This window comes from Danio rerio, chromosome 24 (genome assembly GCF_052040795.2).
Source record: "Danio rerio strain M-AB ecotype USA chromosome 24, GRCz13ab, whole genome shotgun sequence".
Classification (NCBI taxonomy): Eukaryota; Metazoa; Chordata; class Actinopteri; order Cypriniformes; family Danionidae; genus Danio; species Danio rerio.
Genome location: NC_141044.1, coordinates 3746799 through 3769540, shown reverse-complemented (window position 1 = coordinate 3769540; position 22742 = coordinate 3746799). Strand labels below are relative to the sequence as shown.

Here is a 22742-nt window from a genome sequence, read left to right as displayed (position 1 = left end):
AAGTAAGGCTGGCTTTGTCGTACGGGAAACTGTTAAGAGCAGCTGCTTTTGGGATGGAAATGAGAGTTTATTAACTAGTATATGAACTTACAGGCTTTTCATCATAGGCAGAACAGAGTAGAAGACGGCAAAATTACCTCTTTAATAATACAAAATTTCTGCTTTCAACATAGGCACCAGCAGTGCTGAGGTCAAGGAGAACCGTAACACAGGAAATCTGGAGGATTGCGCCATTGTTACATCAGACTGTCAGACACTTTTCTTCTCGGATTCACCCAGAGATGGGGCATCTGGCCTCAAAAGAAAGCGGCCTTTGGAGGAGGACAATAATGGACACTTGCGCAAATTGCGGCTGTACTGCAAGAAACTTGCATGGTCTGATGCACCAAAGAATGCCCTGGTCCAGTTAAACGAGCTGAGACCAGGCCTACAGTACCGAATGGTCTCTCAAACAGGACCGGTCCACGCACCACTCTTTTCCATCGCAGTAGAAGTCAATGGACTAACATTTGAGGGTACTGGTCCAACAAAGAAGAAGGCTAAGATGAAAGCCGCCGAGATGGCTCTCAAATCATTCATCCAGTTCCCCAATGCCTCGCAAGCTCATTTGGCCATGGGAGGCTTGAGCAACCCTACAGCCGACTTCACCTCAGACCAGGCCGACTTCCCGGACACTCTTTTCAAAGGCTTCGAGCCTGACGGCTGCCGTTCTGCTGAGAACGAGTTGTTATCGAGTGCTCTCCGCTTGCGCCACACGTTGGACTTGATGGTGGTACAGGCCAGGCAAGAAGACCCCTGCCTTCCACCAGCTCCAGTTTCCCCGCCCCAGCCTAGCCCGGTCGTCCTGCTCAATGACCTGCGGCCTGGCCTGCGATACGCCTGCTTGTCGGAGCACGCCCAGGGCAAGCGGGCGCACCGCAGCTTCATCATGGCAGTTCGAGTGGATGGCAGGATATTCGAGGGCTCGGGTCGCAGTAAGAAGCAGGCAAAGAGGCAGGCGGCTGTGTGCGCCCTGCAGGCACTCTTCAACTTCAGGCTGGCACCTGAGGCGAGAGCGGGACACCGGCCCAGTAGGATCAAATGCCCTCATTTGCCCCAGGTGAGTATTCCAGTCCAGCTGCTGGCAGGCCACCCGCTCCATACGGCGGGCCTTAATAACCAAAGCAGCGGGAACACGGGCATACAGAACAGCCAGCCAAGACTTAATTAAGAGGGAGGAGATAATGTTTGGGGAGGCATGGGGCAGTGCAGATGGATTATGGGGGAGAGGACAGAGCAAAAGGTGGAAGCATTTTATGTTAGCACACAGGCTTTAACATTTGCTTTGGGCAGGACAGGACGGCATATCTAGTGTAAACACACACATGCGTGTGTACTTAGGAAAGCAGAGGTAAACAGAATCTATTCACAGATCTATTCATACGGAAAAAGGATGTAAATGAGGCAAATTATCATTCGGGAACCTCTGACTCCAGAGAGAAAGTCGATGCGGCAACAAACGCTTCCTCGTTTCACTTTGGATGTGTTTATAGAGCTAAATTGCGAAAGTATTGTTATTTTGCACAATCTCTAGTTTCCTCATGTATGACATGGCAGTGTCTATAAACGTTAATTCAATCTGTTGCCCAAAGGAGATTGAAAAAAGCACAGAGCAAATCGACAAACAATCCTCAGACCCATTCTTTTGTTATTTAGTCAAATATGTAAATAGCAATCAGACTAGGGAAATGGTGTTTTTTTCCCTCTTCGTAGAGAACTCTAAAGTGTATTTTCAAGCTCTTGTGTGTCCAGATGGAGTCCACATTTAATCAGCATAGAGAGAGAGCAGTCAGTCATTTATTAAGATTATTTGATTGATGTGATGTTCTAATGAATTAATTAATTTGTTAATTCATGAAATGTAGTCATTACACTGAATACAGCATAATTAAACCGAAAGGCAAAATGCAGATTAACATGAAGATTGTAGCTATGTATATGTTCCATGGCTTTATTTAAGTTGTTGCATAATATTACATGCCAGAAGAATTGTTCAGGGGTGTGTTTACCAAACTGCAAGGGAATTTACGACTGAACTATCATAGGACGCTAGTCATAGTACACAGTCGTTTGGGAAAAGAACAATGTAGTGACGAGTGTTTCCCAAAACCGTAGTTGCTCTGTCGCTGATCCATCGCTTGAACCACGTTAGTTATAACTTAAAATGTCCATAATGATGCTCTAAACGGGGTGGAGTAACACATTTTTTTACAGAGAAACATTTTTTTTTTTTTTGTAAAAATTATATTGTTTTACACTAACACGCTTTTTTTTTTTGTCCAATATTACGCATTGATTTTCCATATTAATTGAAATATATGTAAACGGCACATATAGGCCCTATGTTTCCTTTACAAATATTATCAATATTCTGTTTTTAAACATAAAACCACTTACAAAAAGCTAACACGTAATATTGAAATAATGTCAATCGTTAATGGTTGTAATTTGAGATAGGCAATTTATTAGGAAATGAAAACAATCCTACTTAATAATAATAATAATAATAATAATAATAATAACAACAATAATAAAAAATAAATAAAAACTAATAATAATAATAATTATTATTATTAGTAGTAGTAGTAGTATTATTAGTAGTAGTAATAGTATTATTATTATTATTATTTATATTATTGTTAAGTAGGATTTTTTTAAATTTCTTAATAAATAGCCTACTGTAAATTCAAATTTTAATTCATTAATTTATGCTTTATATTTTGTTTTCAGGAGCTTTGGAGACATAAATTATATAGCATAAATTCCACTTTTAAATAATAGGTCATCTATAGCCCTCATGAGCCACGGTTGTGTTCAAAATAAAATGCATAAATGATTTCAAAGTGTACCACGAAGGGAACGCAATTGTCAATATTAAGAAGGTGAGGGATCTGATTTCAAAGGTTCTGAATCCGGCTTGTTCGGCATTGATTAAGCCCTATATATATGTGTGTGTGTGTGTGTGTGCGTATGTTGGAACGTTTAAAATGAATAGGGCATATGGTGAATAACTGGGAATAGAACCATGAACCATGCTTCTGACTACAGCTCTATATGTGTAATTGCAAGCGTACAAGTTTGCATCGCAGTTTGTGAATGTTTATTAAATCGATGGATTTGGGAAACGCCAAATCAGCAAACTACGTTTGTACCGATGGAACTTGCGACATTAGTTGGCAAACGATGGTTTTCAGATATGCACACCAGTTTGAGACTTGCCTCTAACATATTCCTCAAATTAATTCACATGTGCCAATCATGGCCCTTTACCATTTAATAATGGAGCTTTGCCTTTCCTAGTTTACAAAACAATCACAAATATATGCGACTCTACAGTTCATTGTAACTTTTTTAGTTTTTTTTTCCTCAAGCATGTGAATGTATATGCGTATACTGTATGTGGGCAGCAGCTCTCATTTGTGTGTAAGTGCAAGAGTTTCATGCGCTGCATTAGTATTCATCCCCGTTCCTGCACAGAGCCGACAGGGAGAATGTTGTCTTTCCTCTCCTACTACAGCAGCCAAACAACCTGCACATGTTTGCCGGAGAGAAACTTCTCCTTTCTCCTGCTCGCTACGCTCTTTAAAAGGATTTCTAAGAGGATTTGCCTCACTAGTTTAGTTCCAGAAATGCACTTCCTTGTGGAAATTCTTGAAAGTCAGACTATACGGCGTCTGCAGTCGAGTCTCTTAGAAACGATGACGGAAACATGTACATGAAATCAGAAATGTTTCTCCTTTTGCATCACAGAATGACCCAGCAGCATCTGGTCAGTGAAACGTGAGTTTGCGCTTGTGTGTGTGTTTGAGCTTGTATGATGGTTTCTCAGTAGTGTGGAGATCTAAGGATTGGATGGCGCTCAAACCACTGCCTGTAGGGTGTCTTCCTGTGCCGCAGGGCCCTGCTGATAGCAACCGCTGCCAGCTCTGCCGCTGTCACACTGCTCTCAAGACCCCAGATTTCTCTCTTTCTTTCTGCTTTCCTTTAATGACATTCAATGCAGCAACTAGTAGTAGCAGCTTTTCTATAGGAACAGCATTTCTGTCTATAACGTGGATATGTGGAGGCATTTCATTTTTAGTTTTCATGCATCTCATCTCAAGGCAATTCCTAACTTTTTTGATTTTGTGCCTAAGTCATGTGAATTCATCTCATTTGTACACTTTAGAATGAGTTGCTCATCCCTCAGTGATGGCTGTGGTTTGGTTCCATGTCTCCTTTTAAAAAAAACGTGTACAGTATAGCTACTAAACTGACAAAACGTAAAATAGTTATTATTCCTTGTGAGATCAGCCTATATTTGTGATATTTTAATATTTAATTGTAAATAAGAATAATTAATAATAATAATAATACAACATAGATTCATTCTGAAAACGTCCCCCTATATACATTTCTGGAGATCGCAAATTATGTAGCCAGAGGGATATATGGCTGCATTTCGTCTTTAAAACAAATGCTACGGGGCGGCATGACGGCGTTCCTTTTCGCACTACCAGCTGACCGCTTACCTCTGTATGGACGGCTATCCCGCTGTTACCAGTTTGTCCAGTTGCATGCAGCATATGTCGGCAGACTTGAGACACATAGGGAAGTTGACCATGACTACGGGGTTAGAGTCAGGAGAAGAACAGTTCCAGAAAGCGGGTAAGACAAAAACAAAAGCCAAAAAATAATGTAAATAACGGGGTGAGAATGTGGTAAAATCTGAAAACATGGTAAAACTAGGCTTTTTTAAAATTTGCTTTTGAAAACACTGTCGGTTGGGTTTAGGGAAGTGGGTAGATGGGGGTTATTGGTCGGTTGGTCAGTCAGTCAGTCAGTCAACAGAAGGCTCTGGTGGATTTACACTAGTACAGCAGGTGCGAATGGCACTCGCAAGAGAAATTTGAGATCTTAAAAACCGTACACAGCTGCCTCTGGTGGATTCGAAAAAAACGTAGCTCTTGGGACGTATTTGGTGCTCTCCAGAAATCTATATAGGGCTACGTTTCCAGAATGAGCCTGGGTTGTTGGGTTTAGTCTTTGATTGATTCATTCATTAATTTGATCGTTCTTTGATTCATTCATTAATTCAATCTTTGATTCATCTGTTCGTTCATTCTTTGATTTATTAATTTATTTATTATTTTATTTATTTATTCTTTGACTCATTTATTTATTCATTAATCCATTCTTTGATTCATTAATTTGTTCTTTGATTCATTCATTCATTCTTTCTTTAATTCATTCATTCTTTGATTGATTTATTAATTCATTCTTTGATTTATTCATTAAATTATTCTTTGATTCATTCATTTGTTCATTATTTGATTCATTCATTCACTCATTCATTCATTCATTCATTCATTCATTCTTTGATTCATTCATTCTTTGATTCATTCATTCTTTGATTTATTCATTTATTCTTTGATTTATTCATTCTTTGATTCATTCATTTGTTCATTCTTTGATTTATTCATTCTTTGATTCATTCATTCTTTGATTCATTCATTCCTTCGTTCTTTGATTTATTCATTTATTCTTTTATTTATTCATTCTTTGATTCGTTCATTCATTGGTTTTTGTGTATTTATGAGGCCTTTTTGTTAATTAAACATATTTTAACCAAGTAGTAATTCAGTAAAATGTAATGTATCCAACAGAACAATTAAGTAATTCATTGACAAAATGAAATAATTAAAATGAAAAAGAATTAAAAACTGTTTTCCCCAACCTCTGGTTAGATTCTGATCCAGGAGCATTACAGGATAATGAGATGATGGTTACCCAGGATTTCCAGTGGAACAAATAAGCTTAGGAAGATTAAAATGGAGATGAAGAAACAGTGGCATAGAGAGAGTGAAATAAGGGTCACCTTTGGAGTGGAATAGAAGGACAGGGAGACTCCAGTGGGTGGCAGGCATTTCTGGCACAGATAGAATATTCTGTAGGCACGGCCGGCTGTAGAACTGTGATGCCCCAGGCAAATATGAACAATAACTTGCAGGCTACCCTTCTCCACCACCTCTTAAATGAAAAATTGAACCGTCATCGAGGCTGCATACCTTGTTGCTCACATCCCTATGCTTCTTCACATCTCTAAATAATGACACACTCACACACACACATGCATACTCCCTGCAGGGATATACCTGCATGCTCTGTGAAAGTCAATATAACATTGAAGAAGTAATATGAGAACCAGGTACGAAGCAGGACTTATTAAGTCAGCCCCAAAAATATCCATCAATCACCGGATCATAATCCCCCAGTGTTTCTCCTACTTCATTCCCAGCTAATAAGCACGCACAGGAAGATTACAAAGCCATGCCTTGCATCAAGGTTATTTTAGTAAACTATTTGTCAAAAAAAACATTTTTGTTAACTAAAAAAATCACAGTGAATGAAAACTAAAGCTAACAAGTCACTGAAATTGGCTAATTAATTGGTAACACTTTAGTTTAGGGCACAATTCATGGTGTTAACAAACAATTAACCAACACTACTAGCTCAATCTACTACTAATTAGCCATTTATCAATAGTTAGTAAGGTAGTAGTTGGGTTTAGGTTTAGGGATAAATCATACTTTATAACTACTAATGAACACTTAATATCCTAATAATAGGCTGATAATAGACTAGTAGCGACATAAACTAAGGTGTTAACAAATAATTATTAACAAAATGAATAATCATTATTAGATTTAATAAGCACTCATTTAGAGAAACACCTGTAGATGCGCTTTTACTGTATATAATACATATTTTCTATATTAACAAAAAAACATGCCTTTGTAACTTTTTTTTTATTTGCCAAAAAAATATAAACTAGACATGTTTAACTGTATATCACAGTGCTGTCTAATATATAGAGATTTTTTACTGTTATTTATTGCATCTGTTTGCTTTTTGGTTCGGTTTTTTAATATAAAATATTTTTATTAGCAAGAGGTTTGTGCAAAAGTTAATGTTTAAACTTCTTTTCTCTGCTAAAGTAAAATTAGTAAGTAGAACAAGAAATTGTGTTCGCAAAATAAATTTCAAACTAACACTAATAAAACCATTAACTAAATGAACTATTGAAAAGTACAGAAAAATCAAAAAATAGTTTGGAAATTAAAACAAATTAAAAACGCAAAACTATAATAACCTTGCCTTTAACCTGAACATGTTGTCTGGCTTTTTCAACTTTTTTTCTATTAATATATTTTTTTTTTGAATAACAAAATAACAAATTGACTTACAAATGTTGATCCGACAAACATTTACACAACAATTAACAATAAAAGATACAAACAAAACACAAGAAAGTAAAATAATAAAAAGAATAATAATAACAAGAATAATTATAGATTAATACATTTAAGAATAATAATACAATGGGGAATAAATGCATTTTAATTAACTGGAAATCATCTCACTCGCCATCAACAAAACATTGAATCAACAAACTTATTTCCTTCTGCACCCCTGAGAAAACACTGTTCAATGTCACAGGATCACCAACGACTTTAGAAAAAAAATGGTGGACCTTTCTGTTGGATCTACCCAACATTTCTAAGTTGCATGTTTTTGACTTTATTTATTTATTTATTTATTTATTTATTTATTTATTTATTTATTTATTTATTTATTTATTTATTTATGTATTTATTTGTTTATTTATTTATTTGTTTATTTCTTAGTATTTATTATTATTATTATTATATTTATCTAATATTGTGTTGGTTTTATTTTTCTCTCTTTGTTTTGGGGAAAAAAGTATGTTAATGTACAATATGATTATGATGTTTTACATGCATTTGAAAAAAATAAATTAATTGATAAATTAATACAATAATAATAATTAAAAATAAAATAAAAATAATGCATAAAAACTAAAAACAAATCAATAAATACTGACCTTCAGTATTAATCGAAGTTAGTCTAATCCTCTTCAATTTGACCATTTCTAGTAGAATGTATGTCAATAATCAATGAAAGTTTGCCAGATTTGATAGAATATATCTTCCTTCTTTTTTAGATAGAATCTGATTTGCAGTCACACTTTCATCAAGCTATTTTTTTCACTGTTTCTTAGAAGTATAAATGCAGGACAAACTGATTTGGCATCAGAAGTCTGCCCACGTTATACGGTGGAATGATTGCAGTGCATGGTTAGGTTGATTGGCCACTTAATCTCTCAGCGCAGTCACAAATATCTGCAGCGTTGCCAAGTCAACGCGCAAACCCTGTTTAGACAGGAAAAGGCCAGAGTCTAAGCAAAAGGGGGCGACGTCGCTGCAACCGCAGGTCCTGGCCATGTCACTACTATAGTTAACCTTTTAGACCACAGAGTATTTGACTGAAGAAATTACCACTGAATGCTGCTTGATATCAATCACTGTCTAATCATGAGTGTGCCGAGACCAGTTATGTGCTTGAATTCTGCAGTCGGTATTTAAAAGGCTTACAGAAATGGATCACGCAGACGAACTGAGTGTTGAAGGGAGAGTTTCAAAAGAGGAAAGGGAGATGTGTGTGAAAAGGGGGAGTCAGATACAGTGTTAGTGGAAGTATAGCGCTTAGGAGGGGAGATATTGCAGAATGAGCTCAAAATGAGAATGGGTTCATAAACGTAAAGCTGGAGTTGAAGTGTGAGGTCTTCGGAAGTAATTGTTAAAGTGATAGTTCATGCAAAAATGAAAATTGTCATCATTTACTCATCTTTTGTTTCAAACCTCTGAGTTGCTTTCGTCTGTTGAGCAGAGTCTGTGTTATTCAGTATAGCAGGGCTACTGGCATGGCAAGTTGATTTCTATAGTGCATTTCATACACAAGGGTAATTCAAAGTGCTGTACATAAACAATAATAAAAGCGATTAAAAACTGATTAAAATGTGTTTACACAGGTTGTAAAGGAATGAAAAAGAAAAGAGAGACACAATAGTGTGATCTGTCGGATGTAGCACAGTGCTCATTCAGTAAAGGCACAGCTAAACAGACTTTCTGGAGTGCTGTTAGTAGCTGAAGGCGGATTCACCCTGCTTTGACTGAACTATTGGAATATCTAATTTATTTGACTCTAATGATCAGAGGGATCTGTTAGGTTTGTATTCTGTGAGCATATCTGTAATGTATTAAAGTCCTAGCCCATTTAGTGATTTATAGACAAGTAATAATACTGCAATACCTCTTCTGAATGTAACTGTGACCCAGTGTAAAGACCTGAGGACAGGTGTGATGTGCTCTGATTTTCTGGTTCTGGTCAGAATCCTGGCAGCAGCGTTCTGGATGAGCTGTAACTGTCTGGCTGTTTTGTTTTGTTTTTGTGGGGGAAGGGGCAGTGAGGAGGCCCTTACAGTAATCCAGTCTGCTGGTGATAAAAGCATGAACAAGTTTCTTTAGGTCCACTTTGGAAACAAGTTTTTGCAATGTTTTTGAGATGATAGTATGTTGATTTAGTTACTGCTTTGACATGACTACTGAAACTCATATCAGACTCCAGAATAACACCAAGATAACACATTTCTGAACATAATAGTTTTAATAACTCGTTGCTAATAACTGATTTCTTTTAGCTTTGCCATGATGGCAGCACATAATATTTGGCTAATTATTTTTAAAGACACTAGTATTCAGCTTAAAGTGACATTTAAATGCTTAACTAAGTTAATTAGGCAAGTTAGGGTATTTAGGCAAGTCACTGTATAACATTAGTTTGTTCTGGAGACAATCAAAACAATAATATTCCTTAAGGGGACTAATAATGACCTTAAAATGGTTTTAGAAATTTAAAAAAACTGCTTTTATTCTTGCCAAAATAAAACAAATAAGACTTTCTCCAGAAGAAAAAATATTATAGGAAATACTGAAAAATATCCTTGATCTGTTAAACATCATTTGGGAAATATTTCACAAAGAAAAACAATTTCACAGGAGGGCTAATAATTCTGACCATTTATATTTGGTCTGGTCCGCTTCTCGTGCCTTTAAGATTTCTCATTGAGGAACGACAACATGTAGGTGTCTCGCTTTCTGCTCCAGCGAATTATGCCGCTCTTTTGATATATGGATGCCGAAAGTATGCACGGACTTTGACTAATCTAGCATGGTAATTTCCCCAGCAGAGTGAATTAAGACTGTTTTCATACACGTGAAGGTGACCTTGTCCACCAGCCTGCCATTCGGTGATTATTTTTGTACCCCTTTCTCTCTCTCTCTCTCTCTCTCTCTCTCTCTCTCTCTCTCTCTCTCTCTCTGTTTTTAACCCTCTGACTTAATCACACCAGATATAAACAAGCCTCCAGCAGCCACGAAGCAAAAATCATTAATTAAGACTGCCACAAAAAATTAGAGATGGCAGGATGGTAAGAGAGTGAGAGAGAATACAGATTGCCAAGTGTGAAACAGACATTATGAGCATAATTGATTAACATTATCAGCGTCTCCTAGAGACTCTCCACATCACAGGCACCGTTTAGTTATTTTATTTTTTTTAAATACTGTTAGAAAGCATCAGTGGTTTAAAAGTTGCCACTAACACCAGTCTCAAAATAACTCCATCGTCATGGGCAAATTTAAATAGTATTGAATAAACTCATCAACTTCGGCTCAGTCTGATGTCTAACAATAACAAGTTAATGTTTTGCAGTATGGTGTACATATTTAAAGCATCAACAGGTAAAAAAAAATTCCTCACAGATATTTTTTGCAATTTTTAAATATGGAGGTTACTTGTAACCATGTTTCTTTATTTTTGTGTACTTTCCAACAAGGCGATCTTGCATATGGCAATATATGCAAATTTGGACTATATGCTACATATTTTTTTAAATATTGTGAAAATGGCCACCACTTGCATGTTGTTGTTTTGTTCAGCCATTGAAATTATAAGTATATCTATACATGTTTAAATATATTAGTAATCATTTTATGTGAGTGTTCATATATGGCCCAATGTTTAATATATATATATATATATATATATATATATATATATATATATATATATATATATATATATATATATATATATATATATATATATATATATTTGAAATTAAAAAAATATATATGCAAGCAGCCATTTTTGCAATATTTTGAAATAAATGTTGCATATATTATAATAAACAATTAAATAATTAAAATACACATATATATACGGACGAGCCCCCAATTATTATGCCCCAAGTCTAGGGGAAAACAACATGGGCATAATGAACAAAGAAAACAAATGTGTATGGGTGGTGGATTTCCTAAACAAAACAAAAACTTAATGCAAAAGATCACCTTCGGTCGACAACCTAACTCGGACTCTCAGTTGAGAGTAATTGAATAGATTTATTACAGAAAAAATTAGTAAATATAAAAGAGCATCTATTCAGGGTGGCCACAGGCCAAAATTACAAACAGAAGAATCTATAAAGTAAATGCACTAAATTGCCTATTAATTAAAAAAAAATGCAGGACACTTACTTTTCTTACTAAACATAGAACATAGTCAAAAAATAGTCCAATAAATAGGCAGGCCACACCTACAAGCTCAAACTCGCAAAATAGGTTAATGTATGAACAATGGTAAAAAAATCCAGGAGCTCCACTCCCAGCTACGGTCGCAGAGCAAATGAGCTCCCCGAACCCTGCCGGAAGCTCCTTTTTATACAGGCCTCTGAGACCAGCAGCCAATCAGAACATGAGATCATGCCGGTATGGGAGCCTATAGGGTAACAGGAAAAACAACAAGAAGGCGGGACAAAGAAAAAGACATGCAATACGCAATAATAGATAAATGAATAAACTTCAGTCGTAATGCAGATGCAGACGCGGACAGTTAGGTATCAGTTCAGTAATAGATCTGCGTGTGCATTTGCTGGACAGTCTTTCACTGACACTGAAGCTATAGCAGAAGCCCTGATTCACTACGATGGAAAAAAACTCCATGTATGTCTCTCTCTTGACCTTTGACCTGCTGGCTTGGCATTTCCTCTCCTCACGGCTGTTACATGTCTGCATAGCGGGTTTTCTCCTCCGCGTCTATTGTGGAGCAAGGCTGATTTCAGCTGTGACCGCTGCTGCTGTTTATTGGTTACATTAGCTTAGTTGCTTTAACTGCTCATGTTGTTCTGTGCATGTACTTGCGTTTTTAAAAGATATTTAAAAGTAGATGATATTTAAAGTATAATTATAATGTTTATTGTTCGTAAAAACAAAAAGAGAAACATCTTATAAAATTAATGAAATGTAAAACAGCTTGTATGATGTTTAATTTGACCTCTTGATGCTTTCAGTGCCATATGGAAAAGCAGCGAGTCTAAAGGTCTGTTTCAGAGTCTGACTCTGCTCATCCACTTCCCTCTTCCCCTGTAATCATCCGGATTGATGACAGTCTTAAACACACACATACACAAACACACACACACACACTCACTCATCATCTCTCGCACCTGACAGTCTCCTGTGATCAGCGCGCATGCTCATAATCACCTCCCAGCGAGATGCTCACACTTCATTAAAAGCATAATCAACTTCATTACTGTGCCATAGACACTCAGCTAGCTAACGGGCTCCGATAAATCACAGCCGCTGCTTCAGTGTGTGTTTATCTCGCTGAGCCAGGTGGAAGAAATAGCGGCCAGAGGAAACTATCTGAACACATGTGGCCTTTTACACGACCTTATGCCTAGTTAGACTGCATACGTGCTTGCAGGCTACATCCAGTTACCGCTATCCATTAACAACACCCACATGGCCAACTGTCCTGTGAGAAATCAATCCCCCAGTTTAAATGCGTATCCCCTCGCTAACCTGAAGCCTTTCTGCTTTTTAGCAAAGCTTAATATTTAAGGAGGTCGCTCACTAACTACTGTAATGGGAGGCTGTGCATTATAGTTATTCTCCTAGAGATAAGTGATGTTATTAAGAGTGAAGTGAAGCAGAAATTTTTGCAGTGGTAAGTAAATTGCACTGATCTTCTGATTGCTTTTATAAAATGAGCTGATGTTCAATAAGTAATTAAATCTATTGTTATTAACATACATCAAGCGGTATAATTCTTGGCTACAGTAACTACATTAAAGCCCTTAATATTGAATTGATTGTGCTCACTGATGTATGCGTAGCTCATCATCGCTTCAAACGTTGCTCATTATATTAGATGCATATATGCTTATGTTATTGCCAGACACTGTTATCAAAGTGCCCTTCTGGTTTTGTTGTTGTCATTGTTAGTTTTGATTTGTATAGCAATTTTAGTTGCTTTAGACCTTATTTCAGACCCACAAAACCAGGTATGTTTTTGGCAGTAGCCAAAATTTAATTTTAGGGGTCAAAATTTTGGGATTTTATTCACTACACCAAAAAAATTATCATTCATTCATTCATTGTCTTTTTGGCTTAGTCCCTTTAATAATCAGGGGTCGCCACAGTGGAATGAACCGCCAACTTATCCATCACTGGGCAAATGCCAAAAATCATTACTAATTATTAAGCAAAGGTCATGTTAAATCAAGATTTTAATTGTCTACTGTAAATATGTTTCAATTAGTGACCTGCATTGCTACAACAAGTCAAGACAACAAATATTTTTATGTCGCTTTAACTTGTTTTAATGAGTTAATCAGGTTTTATTATGCAAACTTTATTAGTTATGCAAGGTTGAACTTAATATTTTTAGCCAGTTTAATTTATGTAAGTTGAGATGAATAGAAAAGTAATTTGATTCAACAACAAAACAAAAAAAAGACAGCAATATTTTACACCGTAAACACTTTAATTAGTCAATGTTACTGGCAAGTTTTTCAGTATTTCAATTTTTTTAACCCCTCAGATTCCAGAATAGTGGTCCAATAATAAATTATTTAAATAATAAATCAATTATTGTTGTATTCCAGCAAAGTATACATCTGTGGAAAACTTATTTATTCAGCTTTCATGTGATATGTAAATATCCATAGATTTAAAGTCATTTTGTTAAACCATAGAGTTAAGATTGAGCTCCCATAATGCAATTTACAACTGTAAATAAATAAATAAATAAATAAATAAGTATATATATATATATATATATATATATATATATATATATATATATATATATATATATATATATATATATATATATATAGACAGACAGACAGACAGACAGACAGACAGACAGACAGAGATGAGCAATATGACAGGAGTAGCAGTGCGATATGGCTGTGTATCAGCACTGGTGATGCACAGTTTTCCTTTTCTAAGGGCTTATTATGCGGTCTCTGTCACCATCTTGTGAATGGCACTGCATATTTGCAATCTAAACAACTAAATTCTCACCTAAAAAGCCTCAAAAATACATTATGTTGTCCAACAGCTGCAAAATTTGTCAAACTGTAGTGAGTCTATTGATCTGCTGTCATTCTATGTGGGCGGAGTAATACAGAAGGGTGAGGAGGCTGTAGGAGTGCTGATATTGCAGAATATTGCAATTAATTATTACTTATTTGTTTATATTTCGTTTTCCCCATAACTAAGAATGTGTCCTTCCTTTTATTTATTTATTTTTTAAACATTATTATTATTTATTTAATTATTATTTGCTTATTTAACAGTTGGCGGTTCATTCTGCTGTGGCGACACCTGATAAATAAGGAAATAAGCTGAAGGAGAATGAATGAATTTAACAGTTATTTTTACCAGTGTAGAGAATAAATGGCACAAGATATGCATACATCCAACAACTGTAAGAAGGATCACATTAAAACAAATGAGCGTTGTTTTCACTCATGCTCAATATGTTACACACACACACATGCCTGCAGGCTCTGGCCTAACACAAATGCAGTTTGTCTACAGGCTAGAACTGATCTGGCGTCACCGTTTGAGGAATGAGCAGGTAAGGAAACGGACCTAAAAAGACAGGAGCGAGAGCGGGCTGGAACTAAAAGACCTTCAGGATTAATTAGGCGTCAGATTGCTTGCGGGGCATAGGCGTTTTCGCGCATGCAGAATGTACTCTCGGCCTGTTGGCTCATAATTCAGCTCTTTCGCATTTCTGTTTCATTTCCTTATTGTGTTTTTCCATAGCTTGTTGATATTTCATACAGCTCTCCTGATCCCGACACGAAAAAATCTCAGGCTCATTATTAGTTGCAGGATTTCTGCAAGTTTCACCAAGTTTAAGACATTTTTAAAACCATTATAAATGAAGTTTCCGACTTAGACAGTGGCCGACACGGTGGCTTAGTGGTTAGCACTGTTGCCTCAAAGCTAGAAGGTCACTGGATTGAGTCCCGGCTGGGCCAGTTTACAAATCCTGTCATGCACCCTCACACACCTGTTCTGGGTTTTCTTTGATTACACACACACACACACACACACACACATAGCTGGGAGGACTGCTTACGAGGAGTATTTATGCATCACATTTTCACACACACTTTGCTGAGTCTTGTTATACTGTTTGTGAACATTACGCAGTTCCCTTGTCTAGCCTAGCCGTGTTTTGACCCTTTGTCTTGTTCTCTCGTTTTGATTCCTTGCTGCCTGTACTGACCATTCGGGTCAGTTGGCATTTCTGTGTGGAGTTTATATGTTCTCCCCGTGTTGGCATGGGTTTCCTTTGACTGCTCTGGTTTTCCCCATAATCCAAACACATGCGCTATAGATGAATTGAAACTAATTTGGCCATAGTGTATGAGTGTGTGTGTGTATGTGTGTGAATGAGTTTGTATGGGTGTTTCCCAGTACTCGGTTGCAGCCAGAAGGGCATTCACTGTGTAAAAAAAATAGCTGGATAAGTTGGCGGTTCATTCCACTGTGGCAACCCCTGATGAATAAAGGGACCCTTTAAAGGGAAGAATAATTGGCCAGATTGTGTAGCTTTACATGGAGAGAGAAGAAATGAAGACCCATTAAAGCAGACCTACAACCCAGTTCTTCTGTGAATCTAAGACTTTTTAGGGCCTAAAATTTAGAGTTTGAATTGTAAAACTTATTAAGACCCCGCAGACACCCTGTGATTGTTTCTTTGAGGGTTTTTGTGGCGCTGCGCCTCTGTGCTGGCCGTCAAACTGTATCCGGAACAGATGCAAATGATTGTGCATTAACTTTTGCTGCTGAATTCAGGTCCCATAAGAGCCTTTGACCTCATTCAGTTGTATTTTTAGTTGTGTTCACAGCCTGTCTTCTGCTGCAGCGTATCAAAAGCTGCCAGAAAACAGCAGAGGATTAGTCGGTCACCTTTCCACCTTACACATCATGTCATTTCCTGAGGCACAGGAAGTGCTCGTCTTTGAATACCGATTGGCAATTTAAGACGAATGGCCGTTATGAGCCTAATCTTCATTCCTGACCAAGAATGATTGCAGTCACTTTAAGAAAACGTCGTAATATTTATATAAATATATTTTAAAGAAAGAGAAGAACATGGTCGATGTGACTCACAAAGCTTGACTTCTGATTGAATGGATGAACTGGCTACAGAAGTTAGCCAGTTAGTGTGGTGCAATGACTCTCGCTTTAAAGTTCTGAAGGAATCTTATATTGTTTGCTCAAAAAAAAGAAAAGAAAATCATTTATTCTCACATATCCATGAGCTTTTCTTTCTTCTGTGGATTCAAAATGAGAAGTTAAAAAATGAAAGTGTAGCGTTCACCACAGAGCAGTGTGTGTGTGTGTGTCTTTGTCTTGTATTCAAAAAGACTAAACAAATAAATACTTAAAAGCAGAATAGATAAATGTGGGTGAAGGAAGGGTTTTATTTTTAAAACAAGCATCAAAATAATATGTTTATTACGTGTTTAAATTTAGTTATATTTCCTCATAGCTTAGAATGTTTATTTATTTATTTATTTATTAGATTGTTGGTTTTTAAATAATAACAATAATAATATTTATAACAGTAGTAGTTATGGTTGGTGGTGATGTTGTCATTATTATTATTCTTCCTATTATTAAAAAATAACAAATACTATAAATATTTTTACAATTATTCATTCATTCTTTTTTCTTCGGCTTAGTCCTTTTATTAATCAGGGGTCACCACAGCGGAATGAACCGCCAACTTATCCAGCATATGTTTTACACAGCGGATGCCCTTCCAGCCGCAACCCAGTACACACCAAGTGTGCCGCAAGCCTGCGTTTGAGTGAGGGTCTCGGCCGTTAGATCGCCCCCTGGGGGCTGGCTGCAGTACAAGTCATAAAGCCCGCCTCCTCCGTGTTAATGAAGGAGACTTGAGCCCAAATAAAAAAAAAATATTACACTTGCAATAAAATGTCCCGAAAGATAGTTCTGGTCGATTAAGGCACTGGTTATTGTGCTGAAATAGGTGCAGATCTTCATTTTTGTAAACAGTTTGTTTTTAGCAGTAATTTAATGCTGGGCGTGTCATCGTGATTGACAGCTGTGATTGACAGTTTCTCAAAGCGCGGCGTCTGAGCTTCGGCAGGAGACTGATGTAGACTGAAATGTTATTATTCGATTTCTGTGTTATTTTACCATGACAAAATGAGTTCAGCTGTAAACTATAGTTTCTGACATACATGATCCTGGTGGAACACTGTTTATTCGCTAAGTTCAGGGCTTTTTTCGGGCTTTATTAGTTTGCTGATACACGCCTAGCCACCCAGATAGCAAAACACAGTTCCGGCTAGATTCTCGCCTGCCGGAGACTTATCTCTTAGAGCTCAGACTGACTAATGTTACCTCTGCTGGACCTACTCCAGATGCCTGGACTCACTAACGTTACCCAATTCCAGCCCGAGTCAATCGAGCCAGATGCGGCGGCCGAGCGAGCCGGCGCTGCCGCATGCGAGCCGGAATCAGCCCGCGACGCCGCGAGTAAGTTATGCGCTGCGGCCTGGAGCTGGCGCGATTGAATAAATAAAACCCTCATTTTTGTTAACGTTATTACATCCATTTGTGTTGATATGACAGCAAACGCATGCTGAGAAGTTCGGGGGGCGTAGTTGATTTTACATAAAGCGTTTGATTGGAAGCTCGACTCTGCTCATTTTCGCGGCTCCTCCTCTGGCTCCATCAGACAATCCTTCTGCGCATGTCAAGGCTCCAATTTCAGCAGTCTTTTGCGACAGTTTGTGCTCGTCAAGCAGGCGTTTTGCCCTCAAGGCGTTCAATGGGAAAAAGGGCTGTCGCGTCGTCCATATTTTTTACAGTCATTGGTACACACACACACACACACACACACACACACACACACACTATGGACAATTTAGTTTATTCAATTTACCTATACGCATGTGTTTGGACTATGGCGGAAACCGGTGCACCCGGAGAAAACCCATGCCCTTCCAGCTGCAACCCAGTACTGGGAAACATCCATACACATATCCTATACACATAAGTGTGTGCGCGCATATGGATGTTTCTCCACATGCTGGAATAGTTGGCAGTTCATTCTGCTGTGGTGACTCCTGATAAATTAGGGCCTAAGCCAAAGGAGAATGAATGAACGAATTGTTGTAGCTTGCTATTATTGGTTTCATGTAATTAAAAAAATTACATTACTAAAGCAACTGTACCAAATAGTTTATATCCTTATTAAAAAAAAAAAAACAGATGATTAAAATATACAAATTAATGACACGTTTAATGATTTGTTTGTATTAAACAGGGGCAACATTATGAAAATAGTTTAAAATAACAAACGCATTGAGCATTTCTACAAAGTATACCTTATTAAGATATGCTTTATAATTCTCCAAATATACATAAAGCTGGCCAGCATGGTGGCTCAGTGGTTAGCACCGTCACTTCACAGCAAAAAGGTCGCTGGTTTGAGTCCTTTGAGTGTGGAGTTTGCATGTTCTCTCCGTGTTGGCGTGGGTTTCCTCCGGGTGCTCCAGTTTCCTCCACAGTCCAAACACATGCGCTTTAGGGGAATTGAATGAACTAAGGCAACTGTACATTGTGTGAGTACACCCGAATACACAGATACAGGGACACTGGGGCATTTTAAAAGCACAAAGATCAGTCGAGTCATCAGCAGATCGCTCATTGTGAAGAACGGTAAACTGATGTCCTACACCACAGGTGTCATACTCAGTTCCAAAAGGGCCGGAGCTCTGCACAGTTTAATTCCAACCCTAATTAAACAAACCTGATCAAACTAATTGAGTCCTTCAGGCTTGTGTGAAACCTACAGGTAAGTGTGTTGGAGCAGGGTTGGAACTAAACTGTGCAGGGCTTCGGCCCTCCAGGAATTGAGTTTGACACCCCTGGCCTACACGGTCAACCACAGTCCTTTGTGTTGAGCACTAGTGAATACCATGGCAATTCAGCTGTGTTTAAGAACGCGCTCAGTATCGCTTTAAGGTTAGCAGGAAATTGTCCTTTTTTAATTTCAGTTTCGAAATTCAGTATCGTGACAAGTCTAATCTAGTGAAACAGTCAGTTTGTTAACTTGAGTTTGATAAATAGCATCTTAATTGTATGCTTGGGAAAACAAAATGTTAGCTAACTAGTGCCATTTCCCTTAGCTTAGCTGAAAATGATGTCTGAAATCCCTTTTTATTTTCACTATACGTTCAGAAAGGACCTTCGGGTCACTCAGAAGATGTTAAAATTATACATTTGTGTCACTTTCTCTTCGTTAATACGATATACAGCCAGGTACACAATGTTTCTGTGTAATTCCAGGCAATACTTCCAGGTTTCTTCCCATCGCAGCCTCGCTTTCGCGTTTAAAATGGCAGCCGCGATGTCAAATTCTCACCGATGAACCTCCCCAAAGAGCAATGCTGCATTTACTGTAGACCAAAAAAAGTCATCTGCGCTATTCATTTATGAACACATTCATAATAAATTGACTCAAATCTGCTCTAGCTTGCCGTTTTTACCCCTTTTTGCATTCTAAATAACGTCACGCTATGTATATTGCAGTATTTGCGGTAATCTGGTTTGCCAGCACCTCGACACGAACAGGGAAACTCCATTTTCCTGCGTTTCTAAAATCAGAGCTTCAGTAAATCAAGCACCAGTAAACGCGGCGCTGACAGCCTCAAAAGCTCACCTCTGCTAATGGAGATCACACTAGTGTACGTTCCCCCATGCAGACAGATAAATGAATAATGACAGCGTCGTGCTTAGTCCAAGGAGAGACCTCAGAGACCTCCGCTCAGCTCCCTCTGCTGGTGCACTTATGAACTTGCTTGCAAGGCCATTAGGATGTGTTGGCGCGAGTGGGCATGGAAATCTCTCCCCGTGCGTGTCTCAGTGTCTGCCATGTCAAATTAGGACTTTTCGATTTTTATACTGCGCCCCCTTAATGACAGCCATAACTGTCAGCGCACAGTTCGGGGGCCGAAACACACTGCCTGCAAAAGAATCCCCCTTTTCTTTCTCTATAACCACACACACACACACACACACACACAGAGCTATTAACCGGAGTTGTAAAACATCCACTAGAAGCAGAAGTCTCTCCCAGAGCGAGCTGGAGGCTGGGTTAGCGAGGTCTGACCACGGCAGTTAGCTTTACACATGGGCTAACACCCTGTGATTGTAGGTGTAGCCGCTGGGACTGCAGATCAGGCCTGTAAATCAAAGCATCTGCTGAACAAGCGCGTATTAGGATGCAAAGGTCTCGTCTCATAACAATGACACACACACATCCCTGGGAAGCAGAGAAGTTGCGATACTGTTATTGGCTTAACATGTCGCTACACTGTTGTGGTGTTATTTGGGTGTCTCATACGTGCCACGCAAAAATGCAGTGATTATTTTGGTCTCAAATATTAACTAATATTGGTATTAACACTGAGATTTTGATTACTCCTCACTTTGCTCACTGATATACAGTTGTAGTCAAAATTATTTGCTTTCTTGGGATTTTTTTTCTTTTTTATATTTAACAAATGATGTTTAACAGAGCAAGGAATTCCTCACAGTATTTCCTATAATATTTTTTCTTCAGGATAAAGTATTTTTGTTTTATTTCGGCTAGAATAAAAGCAGTTTTATCTTTTTTATAAGTCATTTTAAATATTTTTAGCCAAATATAAGCTATATTTTTTTTGGATAATCTACAGATTTGTTTTGGAATTGACCTCTTCTAGTAGGCCTGGTTCATTGTGCTGTGCCTGACCACACTAGTCAAATGAACCAGACATTGGGGGTCAAACGTGTTCGGGCAGGGTTCAGACTGCCCAGTGTGTGTACACACTTAATGAATTGTGCTGTGGGATTCAACAGAGTGTGGAATAGTTAACCAGACAACTAAAACACTGCATTATCCCTGCCAGGGCAATATCTTTAGCAGCAGAAACTTTGTTGTTGTTAATACAGCGTGATGTAAACGTACACCATGAATTTTTTTCAAAGGCATCAGCAGTGGGATTGCAATCTCACACTAATGTGGTGTAAATCTGCTAATGTATGATGAATTGTGTTAACATCTGCTACATGCAAACCATGGGGGAAATAAATATTGAACATGTCACCATTTTCCTCAGAAAATATATTTCTAAAGGAGCTGTTGACTTATTTGTCGTTTGTTAGTAACAGTCAAATATATATATATATATATGCAAAGAAAACAAAACTAATTAGTTTGCAGGTTAAGAGTTATGTATACTAAAATGAAATGACACAGAGGACAAGTATTAAACACATGAAGAAAGAGAGGTGTAGGAAAGCAGTGAAAACCTAGACAGCAGCTGAAATCTCTCAATAGTTCTTTAGCATCCCTCTGCCATTTTGTCAGTATAAATAAACATAAGCTGCTTCAGTTCAACATCTACATTAGCAGGAGGATGAAGATGAAACCAGATTGGACATTTCTGCAGGAGAATCATCTAAAACACAGCCAAGGAAATTCTCAAATGCTTTTAGAGAAAAAGAATCAAGCTGTAGAATGGCCCAGCCAATCACCTGACTCGAATCCAATAGAAAATAAAGATCAGATTTAATCGTCCAGACCCACAGAACCATCAAGATTAAGATAAGCTGCTATCACCTAAAAAAAAACTTTTATATTAAGTGTTAAATACATTTCAGTAGTTCTGTACTTTCTCCTTGTGTCGTTCCATTGTTAATACACAACTAATTCTGTCTTATTTTATTTTATTTTTTGGGATTTTACCAAAATCTGGTTCAATTTCATGTCAACAGCTCATTTAGTAATATTATTCCTTGGAAAAAAACATGACATGTTCAGTACTTACTTCCACCATTGTACACGTAAATGTTCACTAACGTCTCCAGGCGAGAGGGGTCTGGCTGCAGACTCAGTGCAGTGCAATCTGAGCTGGATCAAATGCTTTTTAATGTGCTCACCTAACCCCACCCCTAACCCTACCCGTCACAGTGACGTCACTCACTCCATCGAGTGCATTGTGTTTGACATTGCATCGCTGAGTGATGCAGTCTCAGCTTGCATCATAAAGGCTGCATCCAGATACTATTGCTCCAGGCCCACAGTGTCTCAGACACAAATCTTTTAACCATTAAGGAAAGATGAATTATTGTCTGGCCACCTGAGATTTCAGTATGGAGATAAAGCTTAGGATAATGATATTTCAGGGAGTACTACAGCACACTGTGAGTATATATTAGGACAATTAGCTCCCTTTTAGGATCCAGTGGAGCATTTAGGCACAGAAACTGTTGTTGCTCTGACTATACCTTAATAATTAATAATAATTTAATAATTAATACTTTAATATGTTGTATTAATTAAGGAGTTTTGGTTAGTCGGATCACAAGCAAACAGGGAAGAAATGTTTTTACCTACACCTGATA

General features: G+C 37.7%; 1 protein-coding gene across 10 annotated transcripts in view; it reads left to right on the top strand.

Moving 5' to 3' along the window:
- Nucleotides 1-22742, top strand: part of adarb2 (adenosine deaminase RNA specific B2 (inactive)) — a 619893-nt gene that overhangs the window by 531671 nt on the left and 65480 nt on the right. For all 10 annotated transcript variants that reach the window (XR_015524676.2, XM_087309035.1, XM_087309033.1 and 7 more), the window contains one exon: nucleotides 174-1099. Coding sequence is in view for 9 of the 10 variants with exons in the window: in XM_087309035.1 (XP_087165161.1) it covers nucleotides 174-1099 (926 nt within the window). In the remaining variant the exon portion in view is untranslated. The remainder of the gene's footprint in view (nucleotides 1-173; nucleotides 1100-22742) is intronic.